General features: G+C 32.1%; 2 protein-coding genes across 2 annotated transcripts; one reads left to right on the forward strand and one right to left on the reverse strand.

Moving 5' to 3' along the window:
• Window positions 1-6,555: 6,555 nt before the first annotated feature.
• Window positions 6,556-7,460, reverse strand: LOC139901651 (uncharacterized mitochondrial protein AtMg00810-like). The gene is made up of 3 exons (XM_071884341.1): window positions 7,264-7,460; window positions 6,759-6,885; window positions 6,556-6,702 (listed from the first exon to the last, which is right to left on the reverse strand). Exons 1-3 carry the CDS (start codon window positions 7,458-7,460, stop codon window positions 6,556-6,558), a joined length of 471 nt encoding a protein of 156 aa, XP_071740442.1.
• Window positions 7,461-8,070: 610 nt separating this feature from the next.
• LOC139898103 (uncharacterized) lies at window positions 8,071-14,974 on the forward strand. The gene is made up of 14 exons (XM_071880814.1): window positions 8,071-8,393; window positions 10,333-10,409; window positions 10,606-10,764; window positions 10,953-11,166; window positions 11,448-11,534; window positions 11,647-11,786; window positions 11,875-11,955; window positions 12,313-12,377; window positions 12,536-12,711; window positions 12,975-13,105; window positions 13,189-13,276; window positions 13,389-13,608; window positions 13,690-13,796; window positions 14,410-14,974. Exons 1-14 carry the CDS (start codon window positions 8,226-8,228, stop codon window positions 14,800-14,802), a joined length of 2,106 nt encoding a protein of 701 aa, XP_071736915.1. The 5' UTR covers window positions 8,071-8,225; the 3' UTR covers window positions 14,803-14,974.
• The last annotated feature ends 269 nt before the right edge of the window (window positions 14,975-15,243 follow it).

The raw sequence follows: 15,243 nt of genomic DNA on the forward strand, positions 1-15,243 counted from the left end.
TATATAAGTATTTATATATATATATCTGATTTCCTATATCTGTTAATGTATTTGTATATATATATATATATAATTCATAAATTTTGTATTCTTAATAATTATATTAGCATTATTAGTAATACTTTTACTAATATCACTTATTATATAAATAGTATGATAAATGAAAATTTTCATAATTTAATTAATACTAATGATAATGATAATCTTATTAATGATACTAATAATATTACTAGTTATAATATTATTAATGATAATAATAATACTAATAATAATAATATAACAACTTATACATATCAGATTTTATACATATATGGTTTATATTAGAAATAATAATATTACTAATATTAATATTAATATTAATATTAATATCAATAATAACAATAACATTGAAAGTAATGATAATAATTTTAATATATCACTTATATTTAAACTTGTAATTTAATATAATATTATTTAATTATTTATTATGTAATATTATATTATATGATTACATTTACTGAATAGTTAATATATATTTTTTATATATTTAATAGAAATCATAGATTTATAATAACATATATATATTTATATATATTAACAGTACTTTAATTGTTATTTTACATTTTAAATTCCAATTATTTAAAGTATACTTTATTAACTCAAGATATTATATATTCTTATATTTATATTCATATAATATATACATATTTATTTATAAATAATTGTTCGTGAATCGTCGGGAAAAGTCAAAGTCAAATGCATTCATGGAAATAGTTCAAACATTATGAGACTCAGTTTAATAGACTTTGCTTATCGTGTTGAAATCATATAAGATTAAGTTTAAATTTGGTCGGAAATTCCCGGGTCATCACAGGGATGTTACATCAACCTACTGTATGATTAGTTTTAGCTACGAAATTTTGATTGTTACTATTAAACATTGTAGCTTCACATATATTAGCAAAAAAGTATAATTAATATACGTTTTCTCATTGTATTATATCATAAACATGGGTATATGATTTGATGATATTTTTCATGTCACTTTGAATTGCATAATGATATTTATTTTTGTTTATTGAATACTTTAATCTACATATATACTTCATGAATAAGATCCGCGGGTAAACCCGCGACCTGTGAATATCCGTGGGTACGGGCATGGATCTAAAAATAAATCCGTTAAGCAAGATCCGCGGGCTAATGGATCCTAAAAATATCCGCTGGTGCGGGTGATGGATGTAGTGGATCCGCGCCCAAGACCTGCGGGTGCCATCCCTAAACATAATCATACAACTCTAATGAGATGTACTTGGATTACTCTTGTATCTACTTAGCTTGCTTACAACATATGCTAAGTTGGATCTAGTACAACTCATTAGACACATTAGAATGCGTTATCGTGAATCATGTTCTTGATATCAAAATACAAGACACCCCCACATTTTCAAGCTATTGTGTTCATTTTACACAACTAACTAGGGTTACTGCTTATTCTTTCAAAGCTTCCCCCACATGTCTTGCAACTTGATATCAATCATATATATCTCATATGATTCTAATCAATCAAGCGTTCAAATGTTCACACATAAGATTTGCATCTTTTGTGATCCATATTTTAGCACATTTGAGCAATTATTAGTCATATTCTAGGTTTGACCTAGAGACGTCGGATTTAGAAAACTTAACAAAGTTTTCGCACTCAAAATATACTTTCAAATTTTAATTCTAGTAAGGCAATTCAACATTATAGATAATGTAATAAAGGTAAACATCTTTATATTTATAACTATCTTTAAATTCATCACGTTCCATATACAATGGAAATAATCTACAACATTATTGTCGTCAATTTTTTCAGTAACTGAATGAAACTCTGATTTTGTGTTTACAAAATTCCACACACTTGAATATTCATTGTTAACAGATATCTCCAGATCATCATCATTAACATGTCTGAGTCTAGCATGCCATAGACTTTAAGGTCAAAGCATGAGAATATAAGATGCATCATTTTAAATTCTCATACCTTTTTCTCACAAGGAATCTCATATCACGTCCCTTGTATCATGACAAAATCCACTTGAGACTAAGACATCATTATAAGTATCTTATAAATCATGTCTAATATTAACCATTTAGTCTCACTTTCTTCATAATCATAAATGTATCTCACTTATAAATGAAGTTTCTTTAATTCTCCCCAAAAAGAATTTATAAAGTTTCTTTAATTCTTCTGCAAAAGAATTTTTCTTAGACTTGGGGGAGTCTAATCAATCACATAAATCAGTTTATCATCACAAGATAAATTGACTTTTTGGCATCATAATCTTATGATATTATAAAGGATACAATCAATCCCTTTATTACAATTTTTACCCCAGTACTTTCAAGTCATTCATAATATACTCTCGACATTTAATCGGACAGGAAATGGTAAAAACATCTACCAACCGAAATATGAATCTCGCAAGACTCTACATTATAATGTCATATCTTAAATTCACACATGGAATTTTCTCATATGATAACATATCCTCAAACCATATTATATACAATAACATGTTTTTCATTATCACAAGTTTGAATCACATTCAACTTAATGTGTTCGAACATATCTTCATCATTTAGTCTAAGTCATAATGACATTATTGCGTTCTCTTTTAGTTATTGTCATGACAAAATTTAAAAACCAATACATCACAAATATTTTCTTATAATACTCCGTTAAAATACACTTATTTAAAGGGGAGATACAAATTTTTTTTTTTGGACAATTCTCTTTCTTGAAACGTACTTGGTTTACATATATAATTAAACAAATACACGTTTAACATAAACCACTTGGAAAAAAATCAAGTTTTATACTCAATTATTATAATTAAAATTTTAACGGATACAAAAACATTTCATGACAAACTACAAAGAGAAACCATAGACATTAGCAATGTCTTTTTCACTTTTATAAAATATATGTCACTAGTACTCATGATTATCATTAATCCATTCAAATGATAAATGACACAACAAGAAAATGACATAACATGTCATTTCTCGCTCGTGATCATCGACAGAACTATCACGGAAGCTCCAAGGATCACAATTAGGCTAAACCAGAGATTTATCGACTATAAATGTTAAACCTAACTAGTTTCAACCATATGTAAACCAAATAGGTTTCAAACGGGTAAACCAAACGGGTAAACCAAACAGGTTTCCACCCAAACGAGTAAACCAAACATGTTTCAACCTACACGGGTAAACCAAACAGGTTCAACCTACACGGATAAACCAAACGGGTTTTAACCCAAACGGTTAAATCAAACAGGTTTTAACCCAAACGGGTAAACAAAACAGGTTAAACCAAAATGTCTTTCACAATCATGAGATATATAATATATCTTCATAACCTCATCACGGCCTAGTAAAAGATGTAGTCAAAAGGATATATGAATCGTATCACCAAGAGAAGCTGAGGCCCGTGTTTAACACGGTTCCCTTAAAACAGTTCCGCCATCTATACATCGTCTGTTTCCCAGGGTACAACGGCCGAAACAGTAGTACTGTCAGACTTGAACACTTTCCTGAAAACTTTGTCACAATGTTCGTCATACACTAACACAACTATTGTTTCTAGTATGATCAGAATCATTTGATTCAATATTAACTAGAACAGAGTTGGATATCTATCAATCTCGGTATAAACATTTTATATGTGTTTTTCTTTCCTTGAGCCAAGAATTCATCTCTCTATATTTTTCTCTACTTAACTTAGAAAAATCATGCAAATATATATTGCTCAATAGAGAGTTAATAATGAAATCAATACTCAATTAATCACCATTAGTGATCGTAAGTTTCATAAGATGAAAAGGTTTTATTTAATGTAACATGAAAGCTACATTTAGTGACAAACCTTCAACCTTTCCCAACTTCAATTTCATTCAAAACTATTAATTTTCCAACAATATTTAGAATGTGATTTTTCCATTTTCTATTTGGAACTCGGTGGTGATTCCATTATTATAACTCAATGAGGTTCCGAAATTTTATTGAGTACTAATTATAATTGAATTCATTTTAATGGTAGTTTACTTAAAAATATATATATTGGGTCGAAGTAGTTAAATTTAGTGGTGTTATATATACAATTTAAAAGAAAAACTATAAATTTGAAATATATATATGGTCCTGCATTTAATTTTAGTAATATCATATACAATTTAAAGTGTATTTTATACTAAAAGTTTTCAAATTAATGGTGTCTCGTGACCCACAAACTACTAACTAAATTCGCCACCGGCGAAAATTGGAAAATGAAAACTCAATTACTTCTAACAAAAAACTCAATTACTTCTAACAATACATGGTCTATGTTTGATTTGGGCTATCATAATTTTTTATTGTGGTTAACAAACAACTTAATGCGGTGTATTCAATATAATTATGTCTTTGGTAACTTGGAGCGCATATGAAAACGTCTCCGAAAAATATTTTGTAGATACTTAAGCGTCTCTGAAAAGTAATCCTGCTATAATCGTTGATTCGTACTTCACGTTCCCTCAAAATGTAGAGTTATGTGGGACTCGTGATTGTGAAGATTCACCCACGTAATTCGAACAAAATTCGTTATTATTTCGTCTCCAACTTCTAGCTCAAAAATTAAATCGTAGGATTCCATTATATATATATATATATATATATATATATATATATATATATATATATATATATATATATATTGAGTTATTTGGAGATTGTAAAAATAGTAGAAATTGAGGTAAAGTTTTGTGAAAAGATAAGTAGAAGTTATGGTTATTTATAACTGAAAAAAGAATAAAAAAATCAAGTTAGCCATTTGAAAACGAATAGATTGAACCAACCAACTAAAACTTGTCATGTGGATCTCACGTCAACTTTTTTTCACGTTACCACATGCGTTAGGGGCGGAGAATTTCACCACGGTGGAATCTCACGCCCTTTTAATGCGGCATAACATGTGGTTTAACAAACAACCTAGCTCCGTAAGAAACAAGACAAAGAACCGACATAGTAAAACGACTAATCAATATAACAAGCCGCACAAACATCTTAAAACATTGAACAATACAGGAATTGACAACTACAGTTAAAACAAATCAAACCCGTCTCCAATAAGATAGTAACCCAATTATAACTCCAACACCATCGACACATGCCGCCACGATGCCACCAGAAGCAAAACAAGTGTGAGTCCCTACACAACACCCATCGTCCGCAACATCCAAAAGCCATTGTGAAAAGTGATAACTTTCATTATTTTTCCTTGATTCCATAACAATATATATATATATATATATATATATATATATATATATATATATATATATATAGGCTCTTGATTTGTCCTTATTATATTTATAGAGGCTCTTGTAACTATATATATATATATATATATATATATATATATATATATATATATATATATATATATATATATATATATATATGGTAAAGCGAAAGGATTATAATAAATAAGGACAAATCAAGAGCCTCTTAACATCCCCACAGTTGGAGTGAGAAATGATCGGACGGCTAAACTAGATAATTTTTTTCTTTATTCGTTGCATGAAGTAGACTAATACCGACGACATAGTTGCTATCGTTTCGACTTTCTCCTTTTTCGTGATGAGGTCGTGGCTTGCATTGCCGAAGGATTGAACACTTTTCTCATTTTCCGTAACGTCATCGTGCTTGCTTTGTCGAAGGATTAAACTGTATTTTAATAACAACTTTGTCGACAATAACAATTTTCTTCAACGCAACAAAAAAGAGTTTTGACATATATTCTGATTTGTTATTCGTGGTTTGCTAGGCGGCTCATCCCCAAGAGATTATTCTATTATTTAAAGTAAAATGAAAAAAAGTAGAGAAACGTAGCCATACGAGGAAGAAAGAAGGTACGGCTAGGTGGTTGCCATTGAGAGAAGTGGTTCAATCTGGATCGTATTGCTTGGATACCATGATAATATTAAGGTTTTTCCTTGATCCGTATCAACACACACAAACATATATACTTACAATTAGGGTATACTAAAGGACTACAAATACAAATAAATGAGGATAACTCAAAAGCCTCTAACAGCCCCCCGCAGTTGGAAAGGGAGTAGAGCGGACGATCAAGCTGGAACGAAACTCCTCAAAAAGGCATGCCGGTAGACCCTTAGTAAAAATGTCTGCATACTGATACCGAGATGGGATACGAAGAACTCGGACTTGTCCTGTAGCAACCAGAGCACGAACAAAGTGAATATCAATCTCAATGTGCTTTGTTCGTTGATGTTGGACTGGGTTCGATGAGAGGTAAACAACACTCACATTATCATTTTATACCATAGTGGCCTAGAATAGAGGACAATGAAGCTCACGAAGAAGAGTACGCAGCCAACCATCAACTGCATTAGCGACACCCCGATATTCGACCTCCACACTAAATGTAGAAGGTGTGTGTTGTCGCTTAGATGACCAAGATAACAAGTTATTGCCAATAAAAACACAATAACCAGACGTAGCTGTGCGTGTGAAGGGGCATCCTGCCTAATCAGCATCCGAATAAGCCACAAGAGAAGTAGTCGAGGAAGCAAACAATTGTAGGCCAAGATCAAGAGTCCCTCGAATGTAGCGCATAATCCATCTGAGAGCTGCCAAATGGGGCTCTCGAGGATCATGCATGAATAGATATATCTGTTGGACAACATAAGTAATGTCTGGATGAGTAAAAGTGAGATACTAAAGTGCACCTGCAAGACTCCGATACAATGTGGGGTCAGACCAGTGTTGTAAATCTCATTATTTCTCCCCGAGATCTCTTCGAGATCTTGTTTTAAGAAAGCAACCGAGACGAGATGTCCATCTCCCGAGATTTCCCTGTCAATGGGGTCAAACTTGGTCAAAGCCACGATTTCTCGGTTTTTCTTGCTCATTTCTCGAATTTTCTCGTAAAATCTTGTAATTTCTCGGATTTTCTCATTCAATTCTCGGATTTGATTTTTTTTTTTGGAAAATGTCGTAATAATGTATATAAATATACATATATATATATATATATATATATATATATATATATATATATATATATATATATATATATATATATATATATATATATATATATATATATATATAAATTTATACTAAAAATACTACAAAAGTCAACGTCCGAGATCTCCCGGAGATTTTTTCGAGATGTCGAGATCTCTCCCAAAATGTCCAAACGAGATCTCCCCTAGATCAGAGTTCTCCAACCTTGGGTCCGACACAGTTGGACCAGCAGTCCCAAGCTTTGAATTAGTTTCCACAAGAGTCCGACAAGGTTTACAATTAAGCATACGTGCACGCTCGAGAATCTTAGTAGCATATTTTCTCTGAGAAAGTAATATGTCAGTAGAATTGTGCGTCACTGAAGTCTCCAATAAGTAATTTAATGGACCCAAATCAGTCATAGTTATTTGAGAAAGACTCGTAAGCATCATCCTAAAACCGTCACATATACACATAATTTCCAATTAAAGTGATCAATAACTAAACACAACAATAGGAAGATTCAATTCGGTGGCCGAAAATTTATTTTTATGTTTTGATGTATAAACAAGATAAAGGGTGCGCGCTTCGCAGCTGAAAATTGCCAACGATTACTTTGCCGGCGATTCATTACAAACATAATCTACATAGTAAAATGTTTAACGGTTACACACATATCAACAGTTTGAGTTGTAATTAAAAACATAAAAACATAAAAACATGTCATCCGGTTTTTTTTTTTTTTTTGTTTTTTTTTTGCCAAACACTACTATTTGAGATTTCTACTATGCTACAGTGGACTTCGATTTTGGGTTACTATTTAATTATGAACAGTTGTCAAAATGGGTCTCAATCAATGGAGGGCTCCATTTAGTTGGGTCAATATAGAGTGGGAGAATAAAAATAAAAAATAAATATTTACATAATGAGCCTAGAAAGTAGTAAAAATACAAAATCAACCCTTGGTTTATAGACGTAAAAACAAACACTACCACAAGGTACAAATGAGAAACAAGTTAGAATTGGGGAAAAAGGAAGAAGAAGAAGAAGAAAGTAGCTGCTTTTCAACACCAATTCTCGATCATCATCATCTTTTCAACTATCACCAATTCCTGTTCAGAAATATAATAATATAAATTATAATTATAATTATAATTATAACTATAATTATAAATAGAATAGAAATCATGTGGGTATTCTATCTGATATCGTTACCGTTAACGATGGGAATGGTGATATTAACGTTACGTTACTTCGCCGGACCTGATATCCCTCGTTACGTACTATTCACCGTCGGTTACACCTGGTTTTCTTCTCTTTCCTTCATCATCCTTGTTCCTGCTGATATTTGGGCTGTACGTTTCTATTATCCTTTTCCTTTACCTAATCGATCAATTAATTAATTATTATTTGATTTCATTTATTCATCTGTTACCAATTAGATGAGCTTTTGCAATTTATTAACCCTAAGATGTCGTTTATCTCAAAATTGGCATGTAAATTGTTAACCCTAAGATGCATTTTGACCTGTTATATGCTGAAGAGATAATCAACTTATGCATACAAAACACTAGATTGTAACTCTTAAAGTTGAATACATACAATAACAATATAGGCTCAGCTGGACACATTTTTTTTTTTTTTTTTTTATGTGCTTTGCCCTGCAAATAAATGGCGAACGATGACATATGTTTGCTTACTAACTGCTAGCTTTCATTTCCATTTTGGGGGTAACAGGCTTGTTGCTGTTGCTAGACCATTTTGTTCACATAGGTTATTGTGCGAGGCACAGTTTATGCAACTTATTGGTGTATATAAACTCAATTGAAGTTAGTGTTTTGATGTTCAGTGAATAAGATGATGTTTAGTAGAAAACTATCTATGTGTATCACCAGATTTAATCATATTGTATTGTTAATGAAATTCATATGGGTTCTCTACTTTATATAATTGTTCTGTGAGATTGCAAGAAGTCTTTTTATAAACTTAACTTCTGTCTAGCAAAATTATAAATACGTCCAACGTTCGACACATGTCATTAAGGATTGTAGTTCCTATTATGCTGAATGTTAGGGATCATTGATGTTGATATCATAGGAGAGTTGGTTTATCTATCAAAAGTAAACCATGGGAGAGTTGATCATTCTCTCGAATACCAATTAATTATCTTATTTACTATTTAATTAGTTTTTATCACAATACTAGCTCTTGATTCGTATTATAGTTAAATATAGTTTTGTATTGAATATGGCATCAATTTTTGTGAAACTCCTGATCAAGGTTTTAAAAAACGGAAACGCGCCTTGAGGCGTTTTCCCTTTGTGAGGCGAGGCGTATGCCTCGAGGCGAACCGAGGCGTTCGTTCGAGGCGGAGTTAAAAAAAAATACATAGAAAATTATAAGTTCATTACAAGTTTCAACCGTCTCAAAATATCTGTAAATTACTTATTTTTATTACACACTAACAACTGATTAACTCACTTTAAAATGATTGTTTATATTATTCTATTTTACTTATTAATCAAAATTAACAAAATTAAACTTTTGTCGTTTAATTCTATTAATGGAACATGATGGCTAGTAACAATCAATAATTATTTGGCACGTAGTTGTTAGTTATTAAATTTGAAATTAAATATTAATTAAATAGAAATATAAAAGTTAGGTGCCACGTGCAAGCAGCTTCTCTAAATTGCTAGAAGTGTCAACTACCCACAATATATATCTTGATCATCTACATCTACAACATACTATATACTATATATAACTGGTTAGAGAACCATTCTCATTTTCAAAACAAACATATACTAGTAATGATTTTGCAAAACAAATAAAAGAATTTTGAGGATTTAAGAATAGCGAATGCAAGTGTGACGAATTTAGACTAGCATCTTCCGACATCGAACATGAAGGCCGACTACCAAGAACATACACTAATGAAGGTCAAGGTAATTTGAAATTATATGCAATTTTGTATACAATCAGAAACAAGCTAGTAATTTTGCCGCTACTTTTTTGCTAAACACAATTTTGCCGCTACTTTTTTGGTAAACACTGTGAGGCGCACGCCTCTGCCATCGAACCGCCTCTTTCCAAAATCGAACCGCCTTTCAATTTTGAGGCGTACGTTTTATCTGAGCTGTGAGGCGCCCGTTCCAACACGCAAAAAATGAAAATCGCACCGAGGCGCGCCTCGAGGCGTACGCCTCAACCGTTTTTTAAAACCATGCTCCTGATTGATTTAATATAGTTATAGTTATTTTAAGTTGTATGCATGTTTCTTCTGTTTTGCAGGCTATGAGTAATCAAGAGATAGGAGGTGTTTCTTTCTTTTGGAGTTGGTCATATTGGAGTACATTCTTACTAACTTGGTATGCTTTAAGTTAATTTTTAATCTGCTATCTGTAAACTATTTATATATGAGACTTGCACTTTATAGATTTCCACTCTGTTATACATTTGTCATTTTCTTGTTAGCTATAATATTTCTTAGGTACATAACATATCGGCTTGTGGATTTAATCATTTTTGTCATAAACTATAACTAAATGGTTTTTTTATAAACAGGGCCGTGGTGCCTATACTTCAGGGTTACGAAGATGCTGGCGATTTCACAGTGACCGAAAGATTAAAAACCAGTTTACATGTGAATTTGCTGTTTTACGTTATTGTTGGCTCTGTTGCACTCATTGGACTTATACTACTAATATTATTGCACCATAACTGGTTAGCTTCTTGATACCCTTACTTAGTCATTTAGTTGATGTCAGCTCATTCTATTTTGTTGTATATATTAACATATACACGAAATTTATGTATTGTTTCTAAGACCGTATAGAGTTTAGCTAGTATTCCAGTATACTTTCCTTAGTTTCATGATTGTTTAAAACACTTTTCTTTTCATTCGTTTATAGGAGTGGTGGTATTATTGGGTTTGCGATGGCTTGTTCGAATACGTTTGGACTCGTTACTGGTGCATTTCTCCTTGGCTTTGGTTTAAGTGAAATTCCAAAGGGCATTTGGATTAATGCTGATCATTTAACTCGCCAAAAAGTTCTTTCCCATAAAGTGGCTAGGGCGGCTTTAAAACTTGATGATGCTCATCAAAACTTGTCAAATGCTATTGTTGTAAGTGCCATTATTTTCATGCATCGTAGTTGTTACCAATTCCAAATTTTCAATTAGTGTATATATGTTTTGGATTTTTCTAATGTCGTCAAGGTGCAAAAAAGACTTGCACTTTTTAATAACCGTCATGTAAAAGTCAACGTTGACCACTTTGTACAACACATTAATGCACCTTAACGACATCACTTTGTACAAAGATTTGGGTGTTCTTTTTCTAACATATACCCCACACATGGGGGGTTGTTGTTGTTTCACTAACAAATAATCATGTTTTGCACTAGGTTGCTCAAGCAACATCCAAGCAAATGTCAAAACGTGATCCATTGAGACCGTATATGAATATCATTGATAAAATGTTGTCGAACATGGTAAATATTCGTTACGGATTATTTTTTATTTTATTTCTAATATGTTGGAATAATTGCTTTTCGAAAAAAAAAAAAGATTATAGACTTACTGATATTATAATCTGATATTCAGCTAAATGAAGATCCTTCGTTTAAACCCCAAGGAGGAAGGTTAGGTGAAAATGATATGGATTATGATACTGATGAAAAATCTATGGCAACACTCAGACGTCAACTTAGAAGAGCTAAAGGAGAATATTACCGTTGTAAAAGGTAAAATATCAATTTTTACTTTTTTAAGTGTTTTAAATGTCATATGATGTTTGCTTACTCACTTGTATATTTTTTTTTTCATGATCAGTGAATATATGAGTTTCGTGATGGAATCTCTTGATTTAGAGGACACACTGAAGAATTATGAACGTCGTGATGCTACTGGATGGTTCGCCCTCTAAATTCAGGCTTGTTTTTCTTCCCATCGTGTATCTTGAGCATGTTTGTGTTGAAAATGTAACATTCTTGAACGAATCAAACAAATTTATTCCATGTGAATAATATTAGAAATGGTGCTGATTTATAACTGAAAGAAACATTTTACGTGACATCACGTTACGACCGATGCTTGCATAACTTCAGATGATAACCTGTTTATTTTATATATAGTAGTACTGTAAACAAACAAACATTTATGTAGCGACTGTTGAAATTTTACTATTTGAACAAAATTTATGAGAATTTTACTCATTCATACTGCAGGTTTGAATACTTCTCCATTATTTTCACTTTGTTTAACCTGCAGGAGATATATTTCAAGCTTTAGACCTGAGCGTTCTGGGAAGATAGGGTATATTCTTGATACGATTGGTAATCTTTTTTATGTTCCCTAATTGTTTATCTATTCCCTACGTTTTAAGTCAAATATGAATATGAATTTCCTTTTGGAGTATACCTAAAACACTGATATGAGTTTGTATGTATTTAATATAGATCAAAATAATATATTGCTGTGTGTTATTTTGCAGAGTTCGTATGGCGGTGTATTTTGAAGAAGCAACTTAAAAAACTTTCAGCTATAATACTCGGTTGCTTAACTGTTGCAATTCTTCTAGCAGAAGCCACTATACTTCCAAGTGGAGTTGACTTTTCACTTTTTTCTATTTTAATTAATGCTGTTAAAACAAATGGAGTGCTTGTGCAGGTAATTATTATTATTATTTTTTCTTAATATTTTCAAAAGTTTAATATTGGTCAACTAATTATTTACTTCCCTAATCCCAAATCGACCCAATAATTCCCTATTTGGCTTCACTCTGTATTTCCTATTGTGAAAGTTAATAAAATTTATTATTATCATCATTTATTCATGTACCAAGTCAAATGATGCATTGATTTGTATGTATAGATATAAGAAAGAAAGCATAATGACTTGGACTTCAATTACTCGATTGTATTTGTTTTCAGGTTCTTGGATTCATTCCCCTAATGTATATGTGTGTATGCACTTATTATTCATTATTCAAAATTGGAAGGTTGACATTCTACTCACTTACTCCCGGTCAAACAAGTTCAGTCAGCCTATTAATGATTTGCTCGTAAGTCGTCAGATTTCATTTGAATCTCCTTTTGATTAAATCTCTATTATGATATTGACATTATAAATTTTAATGTGTACCAGACAGGTGGCACTATATGCACCTCCGATATCATATAACTTTCTAAATCTTATCCGTTTACCACAAGACGCCACTACTGTCTTTGAGCGGGTTAGATTTTCATCTTATAATATCTTTTTATGTGTCTAATAAAAATTATATCAATATCAATGTTTATGGTTAGAAAATCATATTTGGACTAATATATGCCAATAACATGCAGAGAATGGGAAAAATTGATGACGCAGTCCCCTTTTTTGGGGAAAACTTTAACAAGATCTATCCGCTAATCATGGTTGTGTATACTATAATGATAGCTAGCAATTTTTTTGACCGAATTATGAGTTACTTTGGAAACTGGAAAATATTCAAGCTGAGAAACGAAGCTGGTGATGATGATCTTGATGGATTTGATTCATCAGGATTAATGATTTTGCAGAAAGGCAAGTTCTAAACCCTAACCATCTTTTTACGTATTGCATGTTAATAATTTTTTTAATTTTGGTTTTTCTTTTTATCCTTAGAACGCTCCTCCATTATGAACGGACATGAAGTTGGGGAACTTGTGATTCCCCTGGCGAGATATTTTAATGACACGACTTCAGATATCGAATATGGAAACAGTAGCACCGTAAGTGATTTTCAGTTATCAGCAATTCCGGGCGAGGTTGCAAAACTTGGAAAAAGTGGCCGAGTACTCGTTAAAAGGTTCAGTCCAAGTACTCGGTCAAAACTTGGTCAACCTTTTGTCAACAGGGATTACTCGCCAAAACTCGGGTTACTTGGAAAATCGGTCAAAACCCAGTCAAAATCGGTCAAAGTCAAACTTGGTCAAAATCCGTTACTGTCAAGTACTTGATCAAAACTTGGTCAACCTTTTGTCAATAGGGATTACTCGGCCAAAACTCGGGGTTACTTGGAAATATCGGTCAAAGTCAAACTTGGTCTAATCCGATTACTCTTGACTCTTGAGTACTCGGTCAAAACGGGGTCAACCTTTTGTCAACTGGGATTACACATCCAAAACTCGGGATTACTCGGAAATCGGTCAAAACTCAGTCAAATTTGTTAAAAGTCAAACTTGGTCAACGTCCTATTGCTCCCTAAATAGTCCCTCCCGAGTACTTCCCGAGTAGAGATATTTTGCAACCTTGAGCGATATTGCTATATAGTTCATATATATTTTATTATTATTAATTAATTATTAAAAAATTAAGTCTCATGGTATCATCATATTGGTTTAGGTTGCTGCCGATTCAAGACCAACTCATTCAATCGAAGATGGTAAGAGCGGTTACATAGAACGACCCAACGATGTCACCAGCAAATACAAAGCATTACGAATGGATCAAACGTTAGCTCGAACCAGCTCAGATGTAAATACAGACACCGATCCCAATATGAGACATGGTCAACCATCTAAGATATCGTTAACCTGGGAGTCAATGAAGTCAAATCTCCAAAATTTGAGATCTAATATTGGGGCTAAGAAATTTATGCCGTTGCGCCAGTCTCAAGATACACGAGAATCTCAAGTTTCAACGTCTGAATCTCTAGATGAAATATTTGCCAGATTAAAGCAACGTTCACGAGAGGACGAGGATCTCGATGAGTTTGCAGCGGGTCCCAGTAGGTGAAGGGAGTAAATTTTGTTGTATAGGATGAAAAAATTAATTGACAATTATACATTGTATACGTGTAGGTTGGTAGCATAGAAGGAAATGCAGCCACAGTTTAGAGTAGTTAAGCTTATATTTGTATTATACTCTGGATCTATATACAATATTTCACTCCTGCATTGTTGTATACCCTGTAAAAACTTTTTATTTGTTTGTTTTATATGTTCATTGGATTATAACCCTTTGATTTGCAAGATTGAGTATAACATACAGCTAATTAAAAATTTAAACTGAATGAATATTGATACCTTAACAATTATTATCACCTAGTTTAAGTAAGAGAATATGAAGGTGCAAACTTTGTTGATGCTTAGTAGAGAAATATACAACAAATTATGAAAAATTAAAAAGTGTGGGTAGTTGAGTCAGACATTTTTATCATTTTACATCTTACGTAAT

Source organism: Rutidosis leptorrhynchoides, chromosome 3 (assembly GCF_046630445.1).
Source record: "Rutidosis leptorrhynchoides isolate AG116_Rl617_1_P2 chromosome 3, CSIRO_AGI_Rlap_v1, whole genome shotgun sequence".
Lineage (NCBI taxonomy): Eukaryota > Viridiplantae > Streptophyta > Magnoliopsida > Asterales > Asteraceae > Rutidosis > Rutidosis leptorrhynchoides.

What these genes read in the sequence shown, in the direction of transcription:
- LOC139901651 (XM_071884341.1), bottom strand. Translation starts at nt 7,460, where the DNA reads ATGACTGATTTGGGTCCATTAAATTACTTATTGGAGACTTCAGTGACG. An exon ending in CCAACTGTGTCGGACCCAAG is followed by an intron (nt 6,886 to 7,263) that starts GTTGGAGAACTC and finishes CCCCATTGACAG; the next exon opens with GGAAATCTCGGGAGATGGAC. An exon ending in ATTGTATCGGAGTCTTGCAG is followed by an intron (nt 6,703 to 6,758) that starts GTGCACTTTAGT and finishes GTTGTCCAACAG; the next exon opens with ATATATCTATTCATGCATGA.
- LOC139898103 (XM_071880814.1), top strand. Translation starts at nt 8,226, where the DNA reads ATGTGGGTATTCTATCTGATATCGTTACCGTTAACGATGGGAATGGTG. An exon ending in GAATATTACCGTTGTAAAAG is followed by an intron (nt 11,787 to 11,874) that starts GTAAAATATCAA and finishes TTTCATGATCAG; the next exon opens with TGAATATATGAGTTTCGTGA. An exon ending in CCACTACTGTCTTTGAGCGG is followed by an intron (nt 13,277 to 13,388) that starts GTTAGATTTTCA and finishes AATAACATGCAG; the next exon opens with AGAATGGGAAAAATTGATGA.